The 22477-nt window shown below is 44.9% G+C and overlaps 1 protein-coding gene across 1 annotated transcript; it reads left to right on the top strand.

Moving 5' to 3' along the window:
• The first annotated feature begins 15479 nt into the window (after positions 1-15479).
• On the top strand, positions 15480-17651 carry LOC145390033 (uncharacterized). The gene has a single exon (XM_080265115.1). It carries the CDS (start codon positions 15480-15482, stop codon positions 17649-17651), a length of 2172 nt encoding a protein of 723 aa, XP_080121241.1.
• The last annotated feature ends 4826 nt before the right edge of the window (positions 17652-22477 follow it).

The raw sequence follows: 22477 nt of genomic DNA on the forward strand, positions 1-22477 counted from the left end.
GATTAGGTAGGGTTAGATGAGGTTAGGCTGCGTCAGAATTGGTTAGGTTAGGTATAGGGAGGTTACGTGAGATTGTGAGGTTAAATACAATTAGACTGGGTTAGGTGAGGTTAAGCTAGATTACGTTGGGTTGATTTAAGTTGGATTAGGTCATTCGAGGTTAGGCAGAGTTCAATTCGAGCAAATATTGATAATTTAGGTGAGACTGGGCTAAATTAAATCGGTTTAGATGTGATCAGGTTGGTTTGGGTTAGGTGAAGTTGAAATAGGACAGATATTGGTGGGATTAGTGAGATTAGTACAGATTAGATATGGTTAGGAGGGATTTCACTAGCACCGGCCACCGTAACATTGGCCTCGTCTGGTCAACCTCAGTTTTCCTTTCACTTTTCCCTGAATATTTCTTTCCTCGACTCAGTATATGGACCAGGTTAATGTCTCTCACATTGGGATGCCTTAAGTCTTACAAGGTTAGGCACGCAACACAGAAGCACAAATGGTGATGGGTGTCTGTAGTGAGAGTGATACGTAAATGTGTTATAATGATTCATCCCGTCAGTCTGCAATATGAACCGACAAGGTGATCACATATGCAAGTATGTCCGTGAGCAAAAAGCCTTCAACACCTATCTGCCATTTGAGGGAATGGAAGGGTGCCACATGAACTAGTTTCTTGTGATAGCAACATGAAACACACAAGAGAAAGGTATCAGAAGGAACGAAACTCTCATTTGACAAAAGTGAGAAATACGGAAAGTAGGACGCAAGGCTGGCAGAGAATTTTTACTCCACATGAAAATACTTAATATCAGGATTCTCTTTTAATGGCCGCCTTGGTTTGAGTTACCCTAAAAACAGATCACGAAACAAAAACGCTTTCACTGAGCGACCGTGGATCTCCAGCGGAAAGTATATTGATGGTTAAATAGTAGTGATATGTACGTTGGTCTGCTGTAACATCACATATTAGTTCTGTAGTGTGTTTTTATGAGCAAAGTGCAAACACCAGTAGATTACATGACCTCCCCCCCTTTCCTTGCGCGCGCACCCCCCTAATTCCTCGTCCAGCAGCGGTGGCAGCAACATCTCCTCTCTTCATCATGGCCTCGTCTACTACTGCTCCAGCCTACGACCCGTTGAGGGTCATAGCAGAACTGAGCCTGAAGGAGGAGTGCAGACCATCACCATTACCGGCACCGTGAAGTGGTACAGCATCAGGGCGAAATACGGGTTCATCCGGCGCCAGGATACTGGCGTCGATGTATTTGTGCATCGCTCAGCGATCGCTGCTACCTCTTCTCGGCGCCCCTCGCTCTCATTACGCCAGGGCGAGACAGTGGAGTTCCACATTCACCAGACACCGAAGGGTCCCGAGGCTAGAGACGTCACTGGACCGGGAGGTGCAGCTGTGCAAGACTTTGCCAATGCACGGCGGCGCCCCACGGGCCAGGGGCGCCGGCCTGGGGATCCCCGATGTCCTGAGGATGTGGATACCATTGCCGCCATGTGCATCGCGACGGCGAAGGCTTTCTGTGGCGATGACAAGGCAGCTATGCTCGTTCTACTCCCCGAAATCTTCGAGAAGAACTGGCTGCCACGCCTTGTCATCCCTCAGAGCTTCGCTCGTGATGCTCGGCCACCCCCTCGTCTGGAGCGTCACACCACCTCGCTGCAGCCTCCTAGACCCCGCACAACACCGCGGAAAAAGCTGCAGCATGACGCTCCTCTTAACAGAGCGACTGCCTCCTCCTGCACTACCTCTGCCCCGCCCATGGACACCGACACCGCCGACGATCACCGCCCGCCGTCAGCAGCTGAGGGAAGGGTCGCCTCTCCTGTCCTTTCCATCCTACAGGAAGAAAGCGACCACACCTCCCCCTCACCACCTGATGCTGTCGTGAACCTCCAGGCCACCGAGGAGGCATGTACCTCTCCCTCCCCACCACCGACATCGAACAAGAAGAGGAAGAGGAAGAAACAGCCTAAACCACCGCCACCTGCCGAGATAGGTCCCGAAGGCACTACTCCACACGCTTCTGAACCTGACCTCAGCTATAACGACACCCTCAGCAAGGCAGAAATTTCCAACGTCGTAAAGTCGGCCTTTAATCCCGACATTCTCCTAGGAAGTCTAAAACAGACAGACGTATCCTTATTTTCCAAACTAACCAGCCCCAGCAGTTCCTCGTAGAGGCTGCTCCACTGACATCTCTGATAACTCTGGCGGGCTCTCCACCCTGAGCCCGGGTCCATTTTCATAATAAAATGGACGAATCTCAACAACAACAACGCACCCCCCTACACACATCTACACGCAAGCTAATCAGTTTCCACATCTTAAAGTTGTACAAACCTACCTACGTGCAAGATATACAAGGAAAGTTATTACGAAAATGGTTATGGTCATCATCTTGCTCGTTCACTGGCGAGTTTCCTTAATTGGCCTCTGTGTGTGGTTTATGGCTTCTCTCTAGACTTGAAGGACTTGTATCTCAGTACTTGAAGCTTATTGATTCCTTGTTTTTTATACTGTGATAATTATAGGTCTTTCACAATAACCTGGCCCATTATTTTCGTCCTTCATACATATATCTCCTGGTTCATTTTCTCGTCCTTCATACATACATCTGCCACCCATTTCTGTATTACCTTCACCTTCACTTGGTAGATTTTTGTCCTGTATACCTACTTCTCCCCTTGGGGCTAAGATGCGAATGAATGTGTTTGAATGGATGAGTAAATGGGGAGTGTGTCGTCCTGTCTTGGCTACCTCCCTTTCCTTGGGGGAAGCAGCCTAGGTATATAGATAGATACATAGATAGATACCTACTTCGACCATCCATTTCTACTGTACACTCACTTTAAGCTGGTCCAAATTTACGTCTTCCATACAAACTTCACTTATCAATCAATCAGTCAGTCAGTCAATCATTCTAACTGTCTACCTGTCTGTCACCAGATGCCTTAATCCCGTCAGGGGTGACCACAAATGAATCACCTCCATGTCACCCTTTCCTCCTCCATATGGCGACCTTCTCTGCAACTCACGCCCCCTTTTCTCACCTCAACCCTTCCTCTCTAACTTCACTCCCCTCCACAGTTTCTCGTATTGAAATAGATAATTTTCTGACCTGAAGTTTCCTTGTCTTGCTTCACTCCTATCCAAAGGCCTCTCGTATTGAAATAGTAATCCTCTCATCTCAAACCCTCTCTTACTTCTCTCGTCTCCAAAGTCTCTCATATTAAAGGCGATACACTTTCTTAGTATTCTGGTTCACCTCCGTCTCTTAAATTGGTCTCTGGTCCTCAAGGCACAATCAAAAGCTGTAGGTGTTTCGTCTGGGCAATAAAACGACTTCTTTGAGACTTCCCTTCCAGTTTATTGGCTGTAAAATCTACCGTTCTTGAGTTTTCGGTGATACAATACATTTTGTGTTCTGGCATGACATATAAGTTAATTGTGCATTTTTTTTTTCTTTTGAGAGAGAGAGAGTGGGTGAGTGAGTGTGTGCGTGCGTGCGTCCTTTACCGCAGCATTTTGTAAGTAGAAAATGGAAAACTTTGACCAGTTCCCTTTCGCTACCTCAGTCCATGTAATAAGGTGCTGGAATTTCCTATCAGCAAAAGGCATGGTATCACTTTTCTCTCATGTCATCTCAGTTTATATTTTTATTTTTATATTTTCCTTTTCCCTACTTTCATTTATTCTTTCCCCCATTTATATCCTCCACACTCCTACCTTCATTAATTCTTTTCCTCATTGTAATTTCCCTTATCAGGCAAATCACTTAGGATCCTCGCAAGCCTGTACTTAGAGCCGGTAGCATCAGTGGTTATAATCATTCCAAGCAGGAAAATTGTACACTTGAAATACACAGCCTCTTCGACTTATGGTCCTCCTCATTATAAAGGGTGAGGCATAAGTCTGTAGGCATATGGAAAGGACACATCTGAGGTTATCCTGTGTGTGTGTGTGTGTGTGTGTGTGTGTGTGTGTGTGTGTGTGTGTGTGTGTGTGTGTGTGTGTTCGTTATCGTGTTCGTGTTCTTGAGGCAGTTCTGCTTCATCACCAAACTAGCTCCCGTAACATCACTAACCAACACCGATGACTGGCACCTCAAATCACTGGCTCCCTCGACCAGTGCCCAGTTATCAAGCCTCTTCCCCTGTATGTTGCTGAGAGGAGAATTGGGTGATATTTTTATAGCCTCGTGACTGACTTGAGATTGCACAGTACTCGTTACCAAGAGTGTATCAGGCGCCTTGGTCATAATCTTAGTCCTTTCGAAGAGATTACATTTAAACGATTCAGTTTAGGTTTAGGATGGACTTACTTGCCTACCTGCTTACCTGCCTGTGTGCCTGCCTGTCTGCCTACCTAATTACCTACCCACTTACCTGTGTGTCCCTGCGTGCCTGCTTGTCTTCCTAACTACCTACCTACCTACCTACCTACCTGTCTACACACACACACACACACACACACACACACACACCGCTCGCTGGTGCAGTGGTAACGTTCTCGCTTGCCATCTGGTAGACGGGAGTTCGCGCCTCGCTCAGGTTGCGAAAAGTTCACTGACGAAGTGAGTGGTTACTGTCCCCCTTGAGCAAGGGGACGGGTGTGTGCGTGTGTGAAGGTCACAGCCTTGCCCTTAGATCGGACTATATGAGCTCTCAGCTCCCTTCCGGGATGGTAAAAGCTGACGATCACGACCATCAGGTGATCGTGACCGACCTGGTGAATTACACACACACACACAAAGGCTAGGGAGACATGTTTAAGGCTATTTAGTGATGAGATGAACCCCGTGATAAAACTAGCAAGGTTTTGTTTGGTGTGTCCTGCCCTCTGTTTCTCCAACCCACAAACCTGTTTATTTATTTCCACATTAAGACAAACCCCCCATTTACCATATAATTATCGAAGTTCCTATTTATTCTCTTAGTTATTATTTATCTTCTATCTTAATTATCCATAGACTACCCCAAAGCTGTCTCATTATTACCATACTAATCAGATCCACCTCTTTCTCAGACACTCTTTCTCAGTGTAATTATTTATCCCAAAACCAATTTATTCTCAAGCTCAGCTAAAGCCACCTTTACGTGTTAGTTTTATGTTTTTCCTTTTTAATATTAACTTGCCTTATTGTGAAACGTTTGGTGGTTATATAAGTGAAGACAAAGGATTAAGTAAGCAGTCCTAAACTCTGGTTGAGACAGAGAACGTTGATAAGGCAAAAGAATGATTATAAATGTATGTCGACGCAGCATCCTAGCCGTCAATTCTCCAAGTCTAGAGAGAGGGCCGAGGGAGCGCAGTGGTGAATGGCGTCAGTGTGGACCGCGAGTGAGCTAAGAGAGGACGGACGCCCCTGTCACTCCCTCCAGGGACAGAGTGTCGCGGCTGTGTTAGTGGTTCGGTTCCTTACTCTCCTGCAGAAGTCTCACCTCGAAGCCTCCTTCCCTCGTTCACAAGTCTCAAAAGCCTCCTTGAGCACCTACAGCAGTATTTTTCCCCTCCTGCAAAAGTCTCAAAAGCTTCCTTGAGCACCTACAAATCTCATTCAGTGGCCTACTCCTCCTCCAGAAGTCTCAAAAACCTCCTTCACCCCCCTGAAGAAGTCTCACCCAGTCCCCTTCCCTCCTGCAGAGGTCCCAGCTCAAAGCCTTATGGTTTACATGCAGTGTATTTTTCTGGAATAGAACAGTGAATTTACCTAACATTTTCTGAGTGTCGATGATCCTGTTAGCTCCGTGATAATGAGGGACGGCATCAGTGCTTAGGACGATTGTGTGATACCATTCCGGCAGAAGTAACTAAAACTCCATTAGTATATTTCTTTACAACGAAGCATCTTTAGGCTGGTTGAGAAGGTTGCAGAGAACCTTCAAGACACAGGAGGTTCACCTGAAAGGATAAATACGATTCAGGCAGATATAAGGACAAGACAATTTTTTTCGCTACGACAAGAGTACAAGCCTTCAAGCTGGTTGAGAAGGTAGCAGAGAACCTTCCAAATAGAGGAGGTTCAAGTTCAAGGATGATGGTGGAAGAGATGAGACTTGGCGACGGAGGCAAGACTTAGGGAGATGGTGGCGGTGGCGGGGGTCTACAGGCAGGCCAGTGGAGCGCCGACCCCGAGACTGGGCTGGTGACACTGACGGAGGCGGCTCTGGCCAGGCTAATCAACGCTGACCCCATTGACAAGTGGTCTCAACTCGACCCACAGCCAATTGCAAGGTAGTGTGCTTTGAAATTGTCGATGATAGTATGATGATGGTGATGATGATGATGATGATGATGATGATATAATGATGATGTGGACCTATAGCAATGTGGTATTAAGTCGACCCATAGCTAGTTGCAAGGTATTTGGCCATAGCACTTTAATCTGGTCGTGTGTATGATGATGATAATGACTGATGATTTTATTCTGCACAGCCATGACCAAGAGTTCATCGGAATTTCTCAGCCAGCATTGCGTCGTATCTTGCGTATTTCTCTTTCCTCCTCACAGACAGGGAATATCCTTCCTTCCCATACTCTTTTCTTGTGTACTTCATATTGCTATCACATAGAAATAGTTCATGTAACAGCCCACATTGCCACAACCGGTAGGGAATGTGGGCAAACTTTGGCTGTCCCGTACCACACCACTCTGAGATTTTAACCTTCCTGTATTGCAACGTAGTATATTGATGATGTGAGCTTAAAGCAAGGTACTGTGTTAGTACTGTCCTTGGGTGATGATGGGAACGGTGAGACTTGCACGGAACCACTTTGATTTTGCTAATACTGGCCAGAACTACTGATGATAAGGGTTCGTTATTGCTTGTGTTAGTTCTTGGTGATGACGGCAACCTGCTGCAAGGCAAAAAAGTCAACTTTTCTCCTCGGTCTGTAACTTTAAAAGGTAGTAAAGGAGAGATGCCTGAGATAGCGTGATCGAGTTATAGTGTCCAGTCACTAGGCGTACAACGTATCCGAGAGGGCAAGGGTAAATTTGTGGCCCTTATTTTCTGCAGCATTTGTCGTTGTTTTGGCAGATATCTGGTACCACTGGAAAACAGCTTTCACCACAGTTTAAATATGTGAAGCAGAGAGATTTAAGGTAACTATAAATTGAACTTCTAAAAATAACTCGTAAAAAGTACCCTAGTGGTGCAGGTGGCCGGCCTTCTCCCGGCTGTTTGTCTTTACTTGGCACGGACGAGTACATCATATTATCTGGCTGGTAGAGAGAGAGAGAGAGAGAGAAAGCTCCATTTCTCACATCGTAAAGTGGAAGGTAATCTCTATCTCTCCTTATACCCTAGATAGATTGAAAGATAGATAGATGAGCAAAGATTAGTTTGCCCCTTCTACCCTAGAGCAATATAGTCTCCGTCATAACCATTCCGAGAACATCACTTCAATTTTCCTTCTTGTTACCGCCAGACGATTTTATTCAGCTTAGGAAGGATGACCTCGAATAAAAGCTTTTCGAGGTCACCTACATTCCAGTTCACGGTACTCTGAATGACAGTGGTAGCGTACGAGCCAAAATCCACCATCATTAGTCTACAGTATAGCCCTTGTTACGGTATATTTCCCTGGTGTGCTTGTAAGTGTCGTGTCGCCTTTTGTTCCATATTACAGGTTGCAGTGTAGACTTCGGAGCTCCCTTTTCTCAGCGATTTATTGCGTGTATTGCACCTCGGACTTTTACTGGATGTTATTAGGAAAGTTGTTGTTTGTTTCTCGCTTTTTTCAGCTGGAATAATCCCTTCAGTAGGAGAGGCTTTATGTTAGAAAATAAAGCAGCGTAAAAAACGTAAATTCTGGTTAAAGAGGATCATGACCATTGTATTGTAATTGGGAACGCGAAGGGGAAGTCAAGTACTGTCCTATGATTTGACGGTAATTAAAGGGACACCTGTAATTAAAGGTGATTAGCCCACATCCCTCACTGCAGGTACGGAAAGGTGAGACGTGTCCTATCCTCATCAGGTATTTCAAAAATTGTCGTAACCAATAGGGAGCTTGTCTTTACATTTGCGCTTTCAATTTTAATACTGAATCCTGGCTGCAGCATCCAGGTGACGTCCTGTTTATTCTTGTTGTTACCAGACGATTTTATTCAGCATAGGAAAGGTCTGTCGTACTGGAGGGGTCATCTCTTCCTGTTCTATAAGTCTGTCCTGTGTTGAATAAAACTGGAAGAAAATATTAAGGAATGAAGAAGGCATCCCCAGGGTCAGAGAGTTGATCAAGCAGACCTAAGTGTGTGTGTGTGTGTGTGTGTGTGTGTGTGTGTGTGTGTGTGTATCTTTTTCTCGCTGCCATGGACTCACCTAGGTATTCCACTGATTTTTTTTTTTTTTTGAATTAATGGCTATCGGCCATATTGTGGCCATTAAGCCATAGAGTCTATGTATAAGATAAATACACAAAAATACACAAAAGACATTGAAATAAACAAAAGGTGCAAATAAACAATGATGCCCGAATAGATAAAGACAGTTACACAAAAGGACACATATTCAGCTCAAAATACAGGCTGTGGAGGTCTTAGTCACACGGGAGGCAGTGATATGAGGCTAATGGCCGAAGGATGGTTAAACCTCAGATGAAGCAGAACTGGAGCCTGAGTCAGAAGCAGAGTCTGTGCCATAGAGGTGCGAAAGTACAATCCTGAGGGTGTAGGATAGGATTCGAACTACCTCTTGGTCGGTGACAGCCTGAAGGGACCCCCGGCGCAACTCTTTGAAAGAAAGCAATGCCCGCTGGTAGTCCCTCTTACTGAACTCCTCCTGCCCACACTCCTCAGGTGCCTTGTCCTCGTAGTACAGCAACTGCTGCTTCATGCTCTTGAGGCCAAACCGGGTGAGGGAGGTAAAGTTGCCCCAAGAGAGTCACCGAGCTGAAGCAGAGGGTGTGGGACTTGCTTGAGCCTCAGGTGAAGGGGTAGGCACATCCGAAGGCACCACGGGAGACACAGAAGGGGTGGGAACTCCTACCTCAGGTGATGATGAGGGCTCATCGTCCCCAACTTCCATGGGCACAGCAGGGAGGGACTGAGAGGTAGACTGGCGGGAGACAGCACGCCCTGACAGGCGAATCCTCGTTGGGGGAGTTGAGGGTTGCAGCTGCAGCACCCTCGGGACCAAAGAAGTGGGGGGTCGCAGGGGGCCCAGAACGACGACACGGGGCCCTCCTCCCAGGCCTCCTCTGCACTATGGGTGTGGAGGAAAATGACTCGGGAATTATGATGGCAGGGAGCCCATTGGCCTTGAAGATGGAAGGCAGGCGCTGGGCAAAAACTGCCAAATCTCCCCCCGAGAAGGCCTTGGCAACCTCCACACACATAGTAACGATGGTGGAGGCAGAGGAGCCAAGGAAGGAGGCAGAAGCCGCAGCTGGAGGCTGGCACTGGCGCCGACGACGGGAAAGGGCGTGGGGAGAGCCCCGCACCACCTGGCCTGCAGGGCCAGTAACAAAGGCAGCTGCAGGACCCTTGGCGCTCTCCTCCACCACGAACTCCACCACCTCGCCAGCAGCAACTGAAGGTATAGGATGGGCTGGGTTAGGGGCTACAATGGAAGAGCGGTGGATAAAAATGTCGGCGCCTGTGTCCCGACGAGTCAGGAAGCCGTACCCCTTCCTAACGTGGTACCACCGTACTTGCCCCACCACCTTACTCCCCATGCCTCCGTGTTCCGCATCCTCGGTTAACTTTATGTTCTCCTTGGTAGGAGCCATGGTGCAGTCCCAAACAGACGTGTTGCCTTCTCATTCCACTGAGGCAAACATCATACCCTTATACTTAGCGGAGGGAACATATCGCAGTCAGGGGGTTCATCTGTCCATCCTCGAGTTTGGCATCAGTTGGGATTCGGAATAATCTTTTTAGTCGCGTATTCTCGTCAGGTAAGTAAGCTCCCTAACACCTTTTCCATACCGGTTTATTTTTGCTTGCATCTCATTAATAATTCCTTGCATGTTATTTTTGCCTTCCATGATGGTGTTTAAAAGATAAACGCAATATACAGGAGAGTAGTAAGGCACACTATGGAAAATAATTCGCTATGGATAAGGTGTCAGGGAGCCACCTTAACCGACGAGAATACAGGCCTTAATCCCATCAGTCTGAGCATTATTTCCTTCACTACTGCAGACAGAGTGGCACAAAAAAGAAGATATGGAACGTTGTGGTGGCGCTGTGGATGTGCTGGTGTTTTTAGAGAGAATGGAGAATGTGAGACTGACTAGGAGAGTATGTGAGTGGGGTGAAGGTGGAGGGGGTGTGGGAGAAACCGAGGATGAGATGGAGGGGTCCGGTGGAGAGGTAGATGAGTGAGGAGGGTGTAAACTGGAGACAAGGAAGCGGGATGGCAAAGGATAGAATGACCTGGAGACGATAGATTTGTAGCCACCCTTTCCTAGATCCAGGTATCTTACTATAATACTCGAAGACAAACTAGAAGAGGCCTGGTCTAAGCTGAATGAAAACGTGTGGGTGATAAGAAGATACCGATGCCGAGAAACGTTTGTATATAAAAAGGATTATTGGGGGCCGTCTAACAAATTTACAGATACCGAATAACGTTTGCATATAGATGGGATTAATAGAGACTTTCTGGTCGATATACCGACACTGAAAAACGCTTGCATATAGAAGGGGTTAATGGAGACTTTCTAACCACGTATTCAGCGTAGGTCAGACGGGTTCACCTGACAGCACCCCTCCACCTCGCTCTCTTCTGCCCAGCGAGAATAAAACAGAAAAGACGTGATCCTATCGTATCTGGGAGTCCGGGGAGGTGCCAGATTCAGTCACGTTGTTACTACACGTGCGAATTTCCCGCTACTGAGTGAAATCTTCCCGGGTTAATGCCTTGAATCCCGGTGATGTCCATTCTTTTTTTTAAGTTTATTCTTGTTATTATAGTCTGTTTATTTTCATCTGACGGAACCAGACCACTCCCACAAAGAGAATGCTAAGTCGTGGTTGCGTGAAATTCAGTGGGCCTCAGTTAAGAGATAGAAATGAGTCTCCTTGGTTACTAGTCAAATCTGCTCTCCAGCACGAATGCATAAAAAAATACCCCGCCGAATTGAAAGGGTTAAATTTGTTATTACGGAAAAGGAAAAAAAAGTTTATAAGGGATAGTTTTCCACCGTTTAGCCGCAGTTCCTTCTTCCATGCTTAAAAAAAAAAAAAAATTGTCCCTCGGCTGAATAAAATCGTCTGGCGTTGGTCATAGAAACTGGTTAACTCCTTCAGTCCGATGACACAGTTTTATTTTAATTCTGTCTGTCTATTTCTGTCTCTCTGTCTGCCTCTGTCTCTGTCTGTCTGTCTCTCTCTCTCAAGACGATTTTAAACTTGGAAAAGACCCTTAGTGGCGAAAGGGTTAATGAAGGCTAGATATAACCCCTCCAGTTCGACAAATCCCCTTTAAGCTGGATAAAATCGTCTGGAGATTGCACGAATAAGATTACAGTACTCGTAGTGAAAGGGTTGTGTACCACGTTAGCCACACCGCACACCCTCACTCCTCGAATTCTAGGACAGTGAATGAAACGAGGTACACTTAAGAGACAAAAGTTCTGCCTGGTATTCTGCTGCTCCCACTTAACACTTAGAAAGAGAGAGAGAGAGAGAGAGAGAGAGAGAGAGAGAGAGAGGGGGCGTGTGTGGGGGGGAAATCCGTCACTTTCCTGTATTGCATCAGAGGGAATGATTGGGGGGAGAAGCATACGAAGCCTCTCCCAGCTTAGGAATATTAGGCAACAGAGGGAAGTAAAAAGTAGAAGAGATGAGGTGAAATATTGGGTGAAGTTTTTGTGTCTGGCTGTATAGTACTGTTACACAACTACGCTTTCACACACACACACACACACACACACACACACACACACACACACACACACCGCTCGCTGGTGCAGTGGTAACGTTCTCGCTTGCCAACTGGTTGACGGGAGTTCAAGCCTCGCTCAGGTTGCGAAAAGTTTCACTGACGAAGTGGGTGGTTACTGTCCCCCTCGAGCAAGGGGACGGGTGTGTGCGTGTGTGAAGGTCACAGCCTTGCCCCTAGATCGGACTTATGAGCTCTCAGCTCCCTTCCGGGAGGGTAAAAGCTGACGATCACGACCATCAAGTGATCCTGACCGACCCGGTGAATTACACACACACACACACACACACACCTCAACCCCAGTGCCCTTTTATGGTCAGTGACCCGTACTTAGGCTATGGTGTCATGTGTTTACTTCTTTCCAGAGCTGAAAAAAGTGTCTGAGTATTAACTCTCTTATTCCCTGACATTTTATTATTCTAGCTATTTCCAGACGATTTTATTTAGTTAAGAGGGTCTGCTTGAAGTGGCAGGTCTTGATATAACCCTTAAGAAAGCCACGACATGCCATGACCGCCACAACAGATGAGCAGAGAAAAAATAATGATGCTCTGTTCTTGTCTAGCGGAAAAGCTTTGGGTGTTTCTCGGCTATAGAAAAGAGAGAGAGAGTTCAATAGCTGGAAAGGAGACAATGCTTTGGTGTTCCTCAAAGCAGGGCAATTTTACAAGCCATACTGGGCAAGAGTTTTACTTATTGATACCAAATTTTAGCTGAAGTATTGTGTTCTCACGCGATTCGCCCACTTAAGAAAAGTATCCTATCCTTGTGTGTGTGTGTGTGTGTGTGTGTGTGTGTGTGTGTGTGTGTGAGAGAGAGAGAGAGAGAGAGAGAGAGAGAGAGAGAGAGTACGAGGATGCAGTCAGAAGTAGGAACAAAACACATCCAGTCACTTAAACCTCAGACAGAGTACCAAGTGGAAGAGACTCAAGTTTTAGGCCACATTACAAAACACACCAAAGCAATGTACAGGAAAAAGCACCACTGGGCCAGAAAAACAATATACGAAAAACAGTAGGGCCTTAAAAACAAAAGACAACAAGGAGGGCGGGAGATCAGGCTGTGTTGATTGTCTTGATTGTCTCCTCTATCTGACAGAGCGTTGGACACTACGGGAGTCATTTCTGGAGAGGAGGCAGGAAGGAGGGCGGGAGGGAGGGCTGTTATGTACTGTCTCTTCCATTCAACACAACACTAGCAGTTGACCCTAATTATCTAGGGGAGGATTCTCTCTCTCTCTCTCTCTCTCTCTCTCTCTCTCGTTTTTTGTCAGTACTGCATTAGAAGGACGCATCGTGCCGATTGTGTACCCAATTTTTTAACACGAGAGAGAGAGAGAGAGAGAGAGAGAGAGAGAAAGTGTAAATTTTTCCCTGTAGTACACATCTCAGACACTCCTAAATAAACACACACAAACACACACACTTATGTACACAGAACAGGCGAAACTTGGACTGTTACACCCGTAGACTTTCAGAGAGCATAGTTTCTTATAAAGCGATTTCATGGGCGACCGAAAGTTAGGTTAGGTCACTTTGGGCAGGGTTTGGTCTGATTAGGTAATTTTTGGTTGGGTTGGCTTCAGTTCGACTAGATATAGACGGATTAGGTTAGATTGCTTTAGAATACGTCGGTTTTGATAGGTTTTGAGTTGGGTTTTATTTGGTTGGGTTAGGCTGGGTTAGGTTCGGTTGGATTAGGTCATTTTAGGCTTGACTGGGTTGGGTTAGGTCAGGTATGGTATGGTTAAGTGAGACTGGGTAGGATTAGGTAGGGTTAGATGCGGTTAGGCTGCATCAGAATTGGTTAGGTTATGTATGAGGAGGTTACATGAGATTGTGAAGTTAAATACAATTAGACTGGGTTAGATGAGGTTAAGTTAGATTAGGTTGGGTCAATTTAGGTTGGATTAGGTCATTCGAGGTTAGGCAGGATTCAGTTCGAGCAAATATGGATAGGTTAGTTGAGACTAGGCCTATATAAATTGGTTTATGCATTACGGTCTTTTGTTGGTCGGTCCTTCCAAAGTCAAACATCACAGGAGGGGGGCGTGGTTTTGTGTGTGTGTGTGTGTATTTGTGTGTGTGTGTGCTCGCTTCGTGTTTCGTCTATTTTATATATTTTGTGTGTGCCTTGTGTGACTGAAACTTTGTGTTTGTATGTTTCACTTCTCGTGTGACTGAGGGTGGACTGCTTAAGAATAGCGCCCTTTATAGTTACGATTGCCTCTTCCTCAGTATAGCATATGTTTTTAGTTTATTTAGCTCTCTCTGAACGATTGTATAAGAGCTTCGTGGAAAATACTAGAACTAGAAAGATGGCAGTAGATACAGCCTTGTGTACCAGATATCCTGCCCAAGTTTCATTAGCAGATACGTTGCCCAAGTTGAGTAAAGTATGAAGTAAGAATAAGGTTGAAGATACGTTGCTGTACTGAAAGTCGTTGGATATGCCTTGTTTTATGTCTGTTCGTATGTGGCTGCGAGATAACAGACTCAGGTTCAGTCTTTTATGGCAAGCGTTAATAGATCTCTCAGTGCTTTCTTTAATATGGAGGTTAATATATCACTGGAATGTTTCTGAAGCTTTCCGCCTCCACTCAAGTAAGGGTGTTTACTGTCTATTACGCTCGTCCAGTTGGTGACATCACTGGTATATGTTTACAGCTCCCCACCTCTCAGGCATCGATGTTTATTCGTGTGTTTTACATCGGTGTTTATTAAACTCGTCCTATTGGTAATCTGTCAATGGTATGTTTTTAAAGCCTCCTACCTCCCTCTCGTGCAAGGGTGTTTATTATCTATTACACTCCTATTGGTAATTGGTCAATAGCACGTTTGTAGCTTCCGACCTCCCTCGTGCAAGGCTTTTTTCTGCTGATTACACACACCATAAAGGGAGTCGCACACGTCCTGTCTGATTATACAATGACAACTCTCTCAAATCATTCATGGTCTTCTCACAGCCTTCATCAGCCTCTGAACCAAGTAGTCTCGTCTGCTTATACTGTAGCACTCCTCATAGTCCTCATCAGCCTCCGAACTTCCTATCTAAGCGTATATTATTGTTATCCTGTGTTCTTTTTTCGTTCTTCGTTTTTTTTTTTTCACTCTTTCTGGCCCCATTCTGCCTTTATGCGCTTTGTTTCAGTCTCTGCTCTCTTTATCTCATTCTCTGTTCTTTTTGCTTTTACTCTCTGCTCTTTTTCTCTTATCCCCCCTCTTTATCTCTCGTTGTCCTGCCATGGTCAGCCAGTTACAATATTTCATGGTTCATTATGCAGATACGAGGCTGTAAGTAACGAGCAGGCAAGCGACCAGGCAAGATGATATATTGTAGCCGTGGCGAATCAGGCAGACATACATGATCAGAGAATTACATATTCCATGATTAATCATGCGGGGAACACTGCTAAAACAGCCTTTCTGGACCTCATCAATCACTCGTGGCATTTAGGCATTATTCCATCTCAATGGAAGGAGGCTATAATCCATCCCATCCCCAAGCCTCTCGATCCCACCACCTACAGACCCATCTCTCTTCTTAGTTTTCTCTCCAAAACCACCGAAAGAATGGTTAAAAGCCGCCTTGACTGGGTCACCCCATCACCACATAGCCACATCTTCGCCTTCACAAAAGGCAAGGGCACAGCTGAATACCTTAGCTCATTTTTATCAGAGCTCAGGGGAGGTAAAGGCCTAGCCATTTTCATAGACCTGGAAAAAGCTTTTGAGCTGGCATGTCCCGAGGCCATCCTTGCCACCCTTGCAAGCAAGGGTGTTAAGGGTCACCTTCTGCGCTGGCTTGAAAGCTTTTTCTCAGGTCGCAAAGCCAAAGTCAGGTTCCAAGGCCATCTTTCAGAAGCATATAATCACACAAATGGCACTCCACAAGGAAGCATCATTAGCCCCACCCTTTTTAACACATTAATTGAATGCCTCCTTCATCTCGACCTGGGCCAAGGAGCCCGCCTTTTGTGTTATGCTGATGATATAACTCTAGTAATATATGGGGGGCGCTACTCACAGAAAGCGCAAAAAGCACTAGACATCCTGCATAAAAAATGTAGAGAATTAGGCCTGAAAATAAATCCGCTCAAAACTAAGGCCCTCCCCATCAAAATTCCAACCCCACCAAAACAGCTGTTCCTCGGTAACTCTCTTATAGAGTACGTCAACACCCACCGGTACCTAGGGGTATACATGGACAGAAACCTCACCTTTGACACAGAAATAAAATACCTCCGAGATATCACCAAATTACGCCTCAACGCCCTTAGATCTTTAGCTGGCAAAGGTGAAGGAGCTTCATTTAAAGTCTTACGTCTCTTCTATATTCAGGCAATAAGATCTATTATTGATTACGCAGCGCCTGCCTTACCCACCATCAACCCAAAATTAGCCGACAAACTGGAGGTTATACAGAATGAGGCACTAAGAATTATGACGGGATCACCAATGTGGACACGGCTTTGCAACCTCAGAATGGAGTGCAACATCGAATCTATTAACATCAGAATCAAAGCAAGAGTCGCTAGCTTGGCAGCCAAGCTTACACGTAAAAAATCGCCCCTGCCCCGTACAACACGATTAACGGCGGCTGCTAACCTACACCCCGACATCCTAAACAACACCTGGAGTCACTGCGCCGCAAAAGCCATTCACTCCTTTAATCTAAATCCCATCATAAATCTCCCCCCAGATGAACCAAGTGTAGCGTATCATCCCCGCCCTCCTTGGGATCCCCCCCTATTCAATCTTATCATTACAAGCTCTCCCCCTAAAGCCCTCACTCCCGTACAACAATTACGCCAAGGGAGCTTAATGCAAATTGCCTCCCTCACCTCCCCCAACTCATCAACCTACTATACAGACGGCTCTGTGAATAACAATAAAGCAGGTGCGGCAGTCGTATGCCGAGAACACTCATTTGGCCTGCGTGTATCAGATGGAGCCTCTACACTCCAGACTGAATTAATTGCAATTCTTACCGCCATGGATGATGCCCTAGACATCAACCCAACATCCCATACAATCATCCATACAGACTCCGCCAGCGCAATACAAACGCTAAGAAAACAGGAGCCGTCTGATAACACTCATTTAATTACTCGTACTGACATAATTGCCACCGCGCAAGAAATACGAGATGCTGGCGGAACTATAACAATTAATTGGATACCCAGCCATGTAGGTATCAAAGGGAATGAATTGGCAGACCAACTAGCCAAAGAAGCCACGGAATATTCACACGTTCAGGTTGACATAACACCGAGCCTCACTCAGATCAAAAGAACAATTAAAATGCAGGCAGCAACAATCAACCGCTCAGAACACGAGCATCAAGTCCAGGCGGGCTCCCCTTCTGCAATATGGTATGCTGCCGCTACAAAATATGAGCCAATAAATGCTATTAACAAATTCAAAAGCAGAACACTTAAAAATATACGACGCCTCCGCCTGGGATATAAGTGTAAAGCTCATATACTCACAAATGAGGCACAACCCAGCACGTGTGAAAACTGCAACACTGATACCCCATTCCCGTTTCTCCACTATATTCTCAGCTGCCGAAACACCAATAAATTTAACAGACCTGTCAATCTCCCCAACCCAGATACGCCCCGCATAAATACGGCAGCCAGCCCCGAGGAGACACTTAAACAAGCAGCTGCTGCAGTGATTGCTAATACACCCATAACAACCCTAGCAAACATCACTGCACACTTCCCCCCACCCTTTTAATTAACCCTTTAGTGACCGCAACATGAAGGAATTCAAAAATATACACTATCTATCTATCTATATACCTAGGCTGCTTCCCCCAAGGAAAGGGAGGTAGCCGAGACAGGACGACTCACTCTCCATTTACTCATCCATTCAAACACATTCATTTGCATCTTAGCCCCAAAGGGGAGAACGGACAGATCCTCACCGCACCACACCGCACAAGGGTCAACTGGGCAATGCAATCAGTGACATCCGCAGCAGGGCCCGACAGCAGAACTGGTTTACCCCTGTCACATCATAACAGACCCATCCCCTTACCCGCACCTGACCTGACTAGCTGATCAGACCAAATGCGGGAGAATATCCCCTCAGGGCTGCGTCATCACTTATTCATTCACAATTTCTCTCCATTTATTTCTGTCACGCACAGCCACTCTTCCTTGCTCAACAGACATCCCTCTCGCATCCAGCACTCTCTTCACACTGTCCATCCATCCTATTCGTGGTCTTCCTCTCAGCCTTACACCTCTCACATCAGATCTAGTTATCTTTTTCACCAATCGCTCATTATCCATTCTCTCCATATGTCCAAACCATTGCAACACCCTCTGCTCAACTCTACCAGCCATCTCCCGAACAACTCCAGTTCTCCTTCGCACTTCATCATTTCGCACCCGATCCATACGCGTCACTCCACACATACTCCTCAGACATCTCATCTCCATTACATTCAAACTTTTCCTCTCTGCTACACCCATATTCCATGTTTCAGCCCCATATAACGCAGTCGGTACCACAACACCCTCATACAGCCTTCTCTTTACATCCATTCTAAGCGAACGACATTTAAACACTTTTTTCATTCCTCCCAGCACCTTTCCTACTTCATTTATTCTAAACTTCACTTCTGCATCTATTCTTCCATCCACAGCAACATGTGACCCTAGATATTTAAAACAATCTACCTCCTCAAGCAACTCACCATTCAAAACTATATTCATCCCCCTACCATCTATCAACCTCGTACACTTCATCACTTTACTCTTATTCTCATTTACTTTCAATTTCCTCCTTTCACACACCCTTCCAAACTCCTCTACCAACTGTCTCAATCTCTCCTCTGAATCAGTCACCAGTGCAGTATCATCTGCAAACAGCAGCTGCTTCAGATTCCACTCTCCTCCATCAACATTTACCAGACTCAGACCACCTAAATATGCAAAAACCGATTAGTTTAGATCCATTTTATGATATTGAAACAAATTTTGTTTTATACATATATATATTTTTGTTTTTTTATATGTTCCCAAAATGGGAACGTTGGGCACTTAGGGGATACATTTATGGTGTAAAATCTGTTTTACAATTTTTTTTCATTTTACTTAGGAAAATTTACAAACTAAAACCTTTTTTTTTAAGAATGCATACAAAAATCCATCCATATAGCAAAATATATTGCAATTTTCATGAAATCAGGTGAATTTTGATAGCTAAAATATATGTGCTCTCATGTTCTTGTCAACGCTTTCATGTTCATGTCATTCATTTGTCGACTCATGTTCTTTTCTTATGAAATGCGACACTGCATTCCTTGTGAAGTCTTTTTTCGCACTTGATGCAGTGCAGACGTGTGTTTTTCTTGCATACATAGCATCTTCCTTGTGAGCATTGCTGAAGAAAGTGGTTTATTTCATCATATCTTACTGCCTTTGGCACAGTTGGTGTTGGCCCTCCTCCTCGTTTTCTAGATGTCTGAACCCTTACAAGAGTTCGAGCTATTTCACGCCTAAAATCTTTATGGGTTGCCTGACTTTGAGGAAGCTAGCTACAATGGAAAGATTCAGCAGTTGAACGAAAAGGTTCCACCACCATTTCTTGGACCTTAGTCTTGGCCTGTAGCTTGAGAGCATTTTGTCACATACATGAACCCCACCCATGCCTTTATTATACTTACTGATCAGATATGGCTGAGACACGGTTTTCTTCCCTTCCTTTTTCACCCATCTGGTTACCTTCTGGACTGGACTGACTCCGTAATAATTACTAGCAATTGTGACAACGCTGTTATCATTCCACCTAGCACATACGACTGTATCATCTGACCTGTAATCATATGACCCTCTCTCTGCCTTCCCAATATCCTTCTTAGACACTAGAGGGCAACTTCCTGTGCGGTTGTCTCTGATAGTTCCACAGGCTCGAAATCCTTTTTGTGCAAGTTCAACCATCAATGCATGACTGGTAAAAAAGTTGTCAAAAAATACAACATGATTATCCTTATTCACAATAGGTTGTAACATGTCCATTACCACTTGAGAACCCACAGGTAGCTTTCTACTTTCATCTTTGCCACAGTAGACCGAAAAGTTATAGGGGTAACCATCTGCACTGCACATCATCCACATCTTGTAACCAAATCTGACTGGTTTGTTTCTTATGAATTGCTTAGCAGAGTGATGTCCATGGTACGGAACCATTGATTCATCTATGCTTAGATATTCATGAAAAATACCATGTTTCTGACAATTATCACGGAGCATGTGAAGCAAGGGTAGAATCTTAGCCACCTTTGATTTCTCCAAATTATTAATATCAGCCACATGAAAGTGTCTCTTGATAGATTTGAACCTTTCCCTACTCATAGTTTTTGCAAATATAGGAATCTCTAAGTCTTCACTCGTTGACCAATAGTCATTTTCCGAGGGGACACTGTGATATCCACTTATTAGCAGTAAACCGAGACACTTGGTCAGGTCTTCATCATCCACACTGAAATCTTTGTTATTTTTGTCTCGTTGAGCATACAGGTTTGTCAGTTCTGACAGATGACTGATCATCTCATCTGTGAAGAAAAGTTTATAAATTTCAAACATTCCTTTTCCTAGATGTACTTCCTGTTGCAAGAAACGCCTGAGATTAGCCAAACACGATCAAACATGCGGATGAGAAAATCAGGGTATCCAGCATACCTAACTGTCCAACGTTCCCATTTTGGGAACATTTTACAAAAACACTCACAGTGATATATATATATATATATATAAAGAATCATATGGGATAAAATTTGTTAGTGAAGAATAATCATTTAGGACATAGATTATGAAAAAAAAAAATATCTATAGCACTTCTTTTATTTTGAAAAAAAAAAATTGTTTGAAGTCATTCTATTTTATGAAAATTCAAGGTAAACATTCAACATTATTATATGTGTAATATGAAGAACCCTACTACATTATGCATTACAATAGTTGTCTAGACATTAAATGTTATGTTTAACATGAAAAAAGAATAAGTTTCAAATTATTAATATTTTTGGAGAATTTTTTAAAAATGTTCCCAAAATGGGAACGTTGGACTGTAAAGGGTTAAAATCACTCAGTCAGGCAGCCACAACTGTCTCAGTCACCATGCCCCCTTCCATACGGTTCAGGTACCGTTAATCCCCGCTAATCCCCGCGCCTAACGGTCACCTGGTCACCTGTTCCATTATACCCTCCCACTCTAAAATCACTCGTGTGTTTGTGCCTGCATGCGCGGATGTTTTTATACATCAACGTGTGCAGGCATATGATGCACCTGTGAGCTATATTATTATTATTTTTTTAAAGGCCATACAGAACCACCACGGTGGTTTCTTCCCCCTCAAATACAGCCCACACAACCAACTAAGAAATCCAGTCAAAAATCCACTGACTGGGCTAATGTAAGGCCCGGCCCTCCCTATAGGGGAGGAAATCGTCAACGAACGAACGAGCCCAGAGTCAGTGAGCCTCAGTGTTGCTCTTGCTAGGGTAGGGTGTACGTCTCCGACGGTTAGTCCATGGCGCCAAGCCGTCTACACTCGCATGATCGCATCTGCCACACCAACGGTACCCCCTCTCGCCTTCAGTCACCTAATGTCGGCCGTGGGGGGTGTACGTGTGATGCCCAGCTCCGCGGTGCCCGGCTGTCTTGTTGCGCTTACCGTACCAGGCTCATTGCAAATGAGAAATATGTTTCGCTGAGGGTGGGGCGTTAGGAGAAAATACACTGAGGTGGTTTGGCCATGTGGAGAGGATGGAGAGCGAGAGACAAGCGAGGAGAGTGTATGTGAGTGAGGTGGAGGAGAGGGAGGGGAGGCCTAAGATGAGATGGAAGGATGGGATGGAGGTATGTGAGAGAGAGGGGGGATGAGCCAGTGGCGTATCCAGGAAATTTGCCAGGGGGGGCAAACACTTGGAATATTTCCCCATAATATGTCACCACAAACTTTCCTAGATTTGATGCTTTATGTCATCAGAAATAAATTGACATCATTACTGTCGCATTTGTTCCAATGTCTTAAAGAAAAACTATCTTTTCCCCACATATTGACAGCTTTCTTGAAGTTACTTTAAGTTAATAGCTAATAATCCTTTCAGAGGACAAGTATGTAAAAACACTCAGTACATAATGTTACCAGAGGTCTACTATTTCATTAGAGAGAAAATGGAAACACCAGCAATAAATTAGAAGGCACTGGAGTTGCCCTAGCAAAGACATCTCCATGTCACTAGTATCCTTGGTCATCAGGGTACTCTCGTAGATGGTAGTATTATCGATACCTGCATGCTAACTTCCCTCCGTTCTACCTCAAAATATATATTTTTTTCTCGGTACCACAAATTTCTTGAGCACTTTTAGTACTGAAAAAATGACTGTCAGCGCTATACTCTTGGTGCATCATTTACCTGCTATCTTTATCTCTCTGTGCATATAAGGAATTACAGCTATTTTGCGTAATAACCTATGAAGTTATAATGAATTATACCACACATCGGCACAGCAAGTACCATACGAGATGCAATGGCGTCCATACTATC

The sequence above is a fragment of the Coenobita brevimanus genome, unplaced genomic scaffold, assembly GCF_032717465.1.
Source record: "Coenobita brevimanus isolate Jiangsu-jjx unplaced genomic scaffold, ASM3271746v2 jjx.HiC_scaffold_2751, whole genome shotgun sequence".
Taxonomy (NCBI): Eukaryota; Metazoa; Arthropoda; class Malacostraca; order Decapoda; family Coenobitidae; genus Coenobita; species Coenobita brevimanus.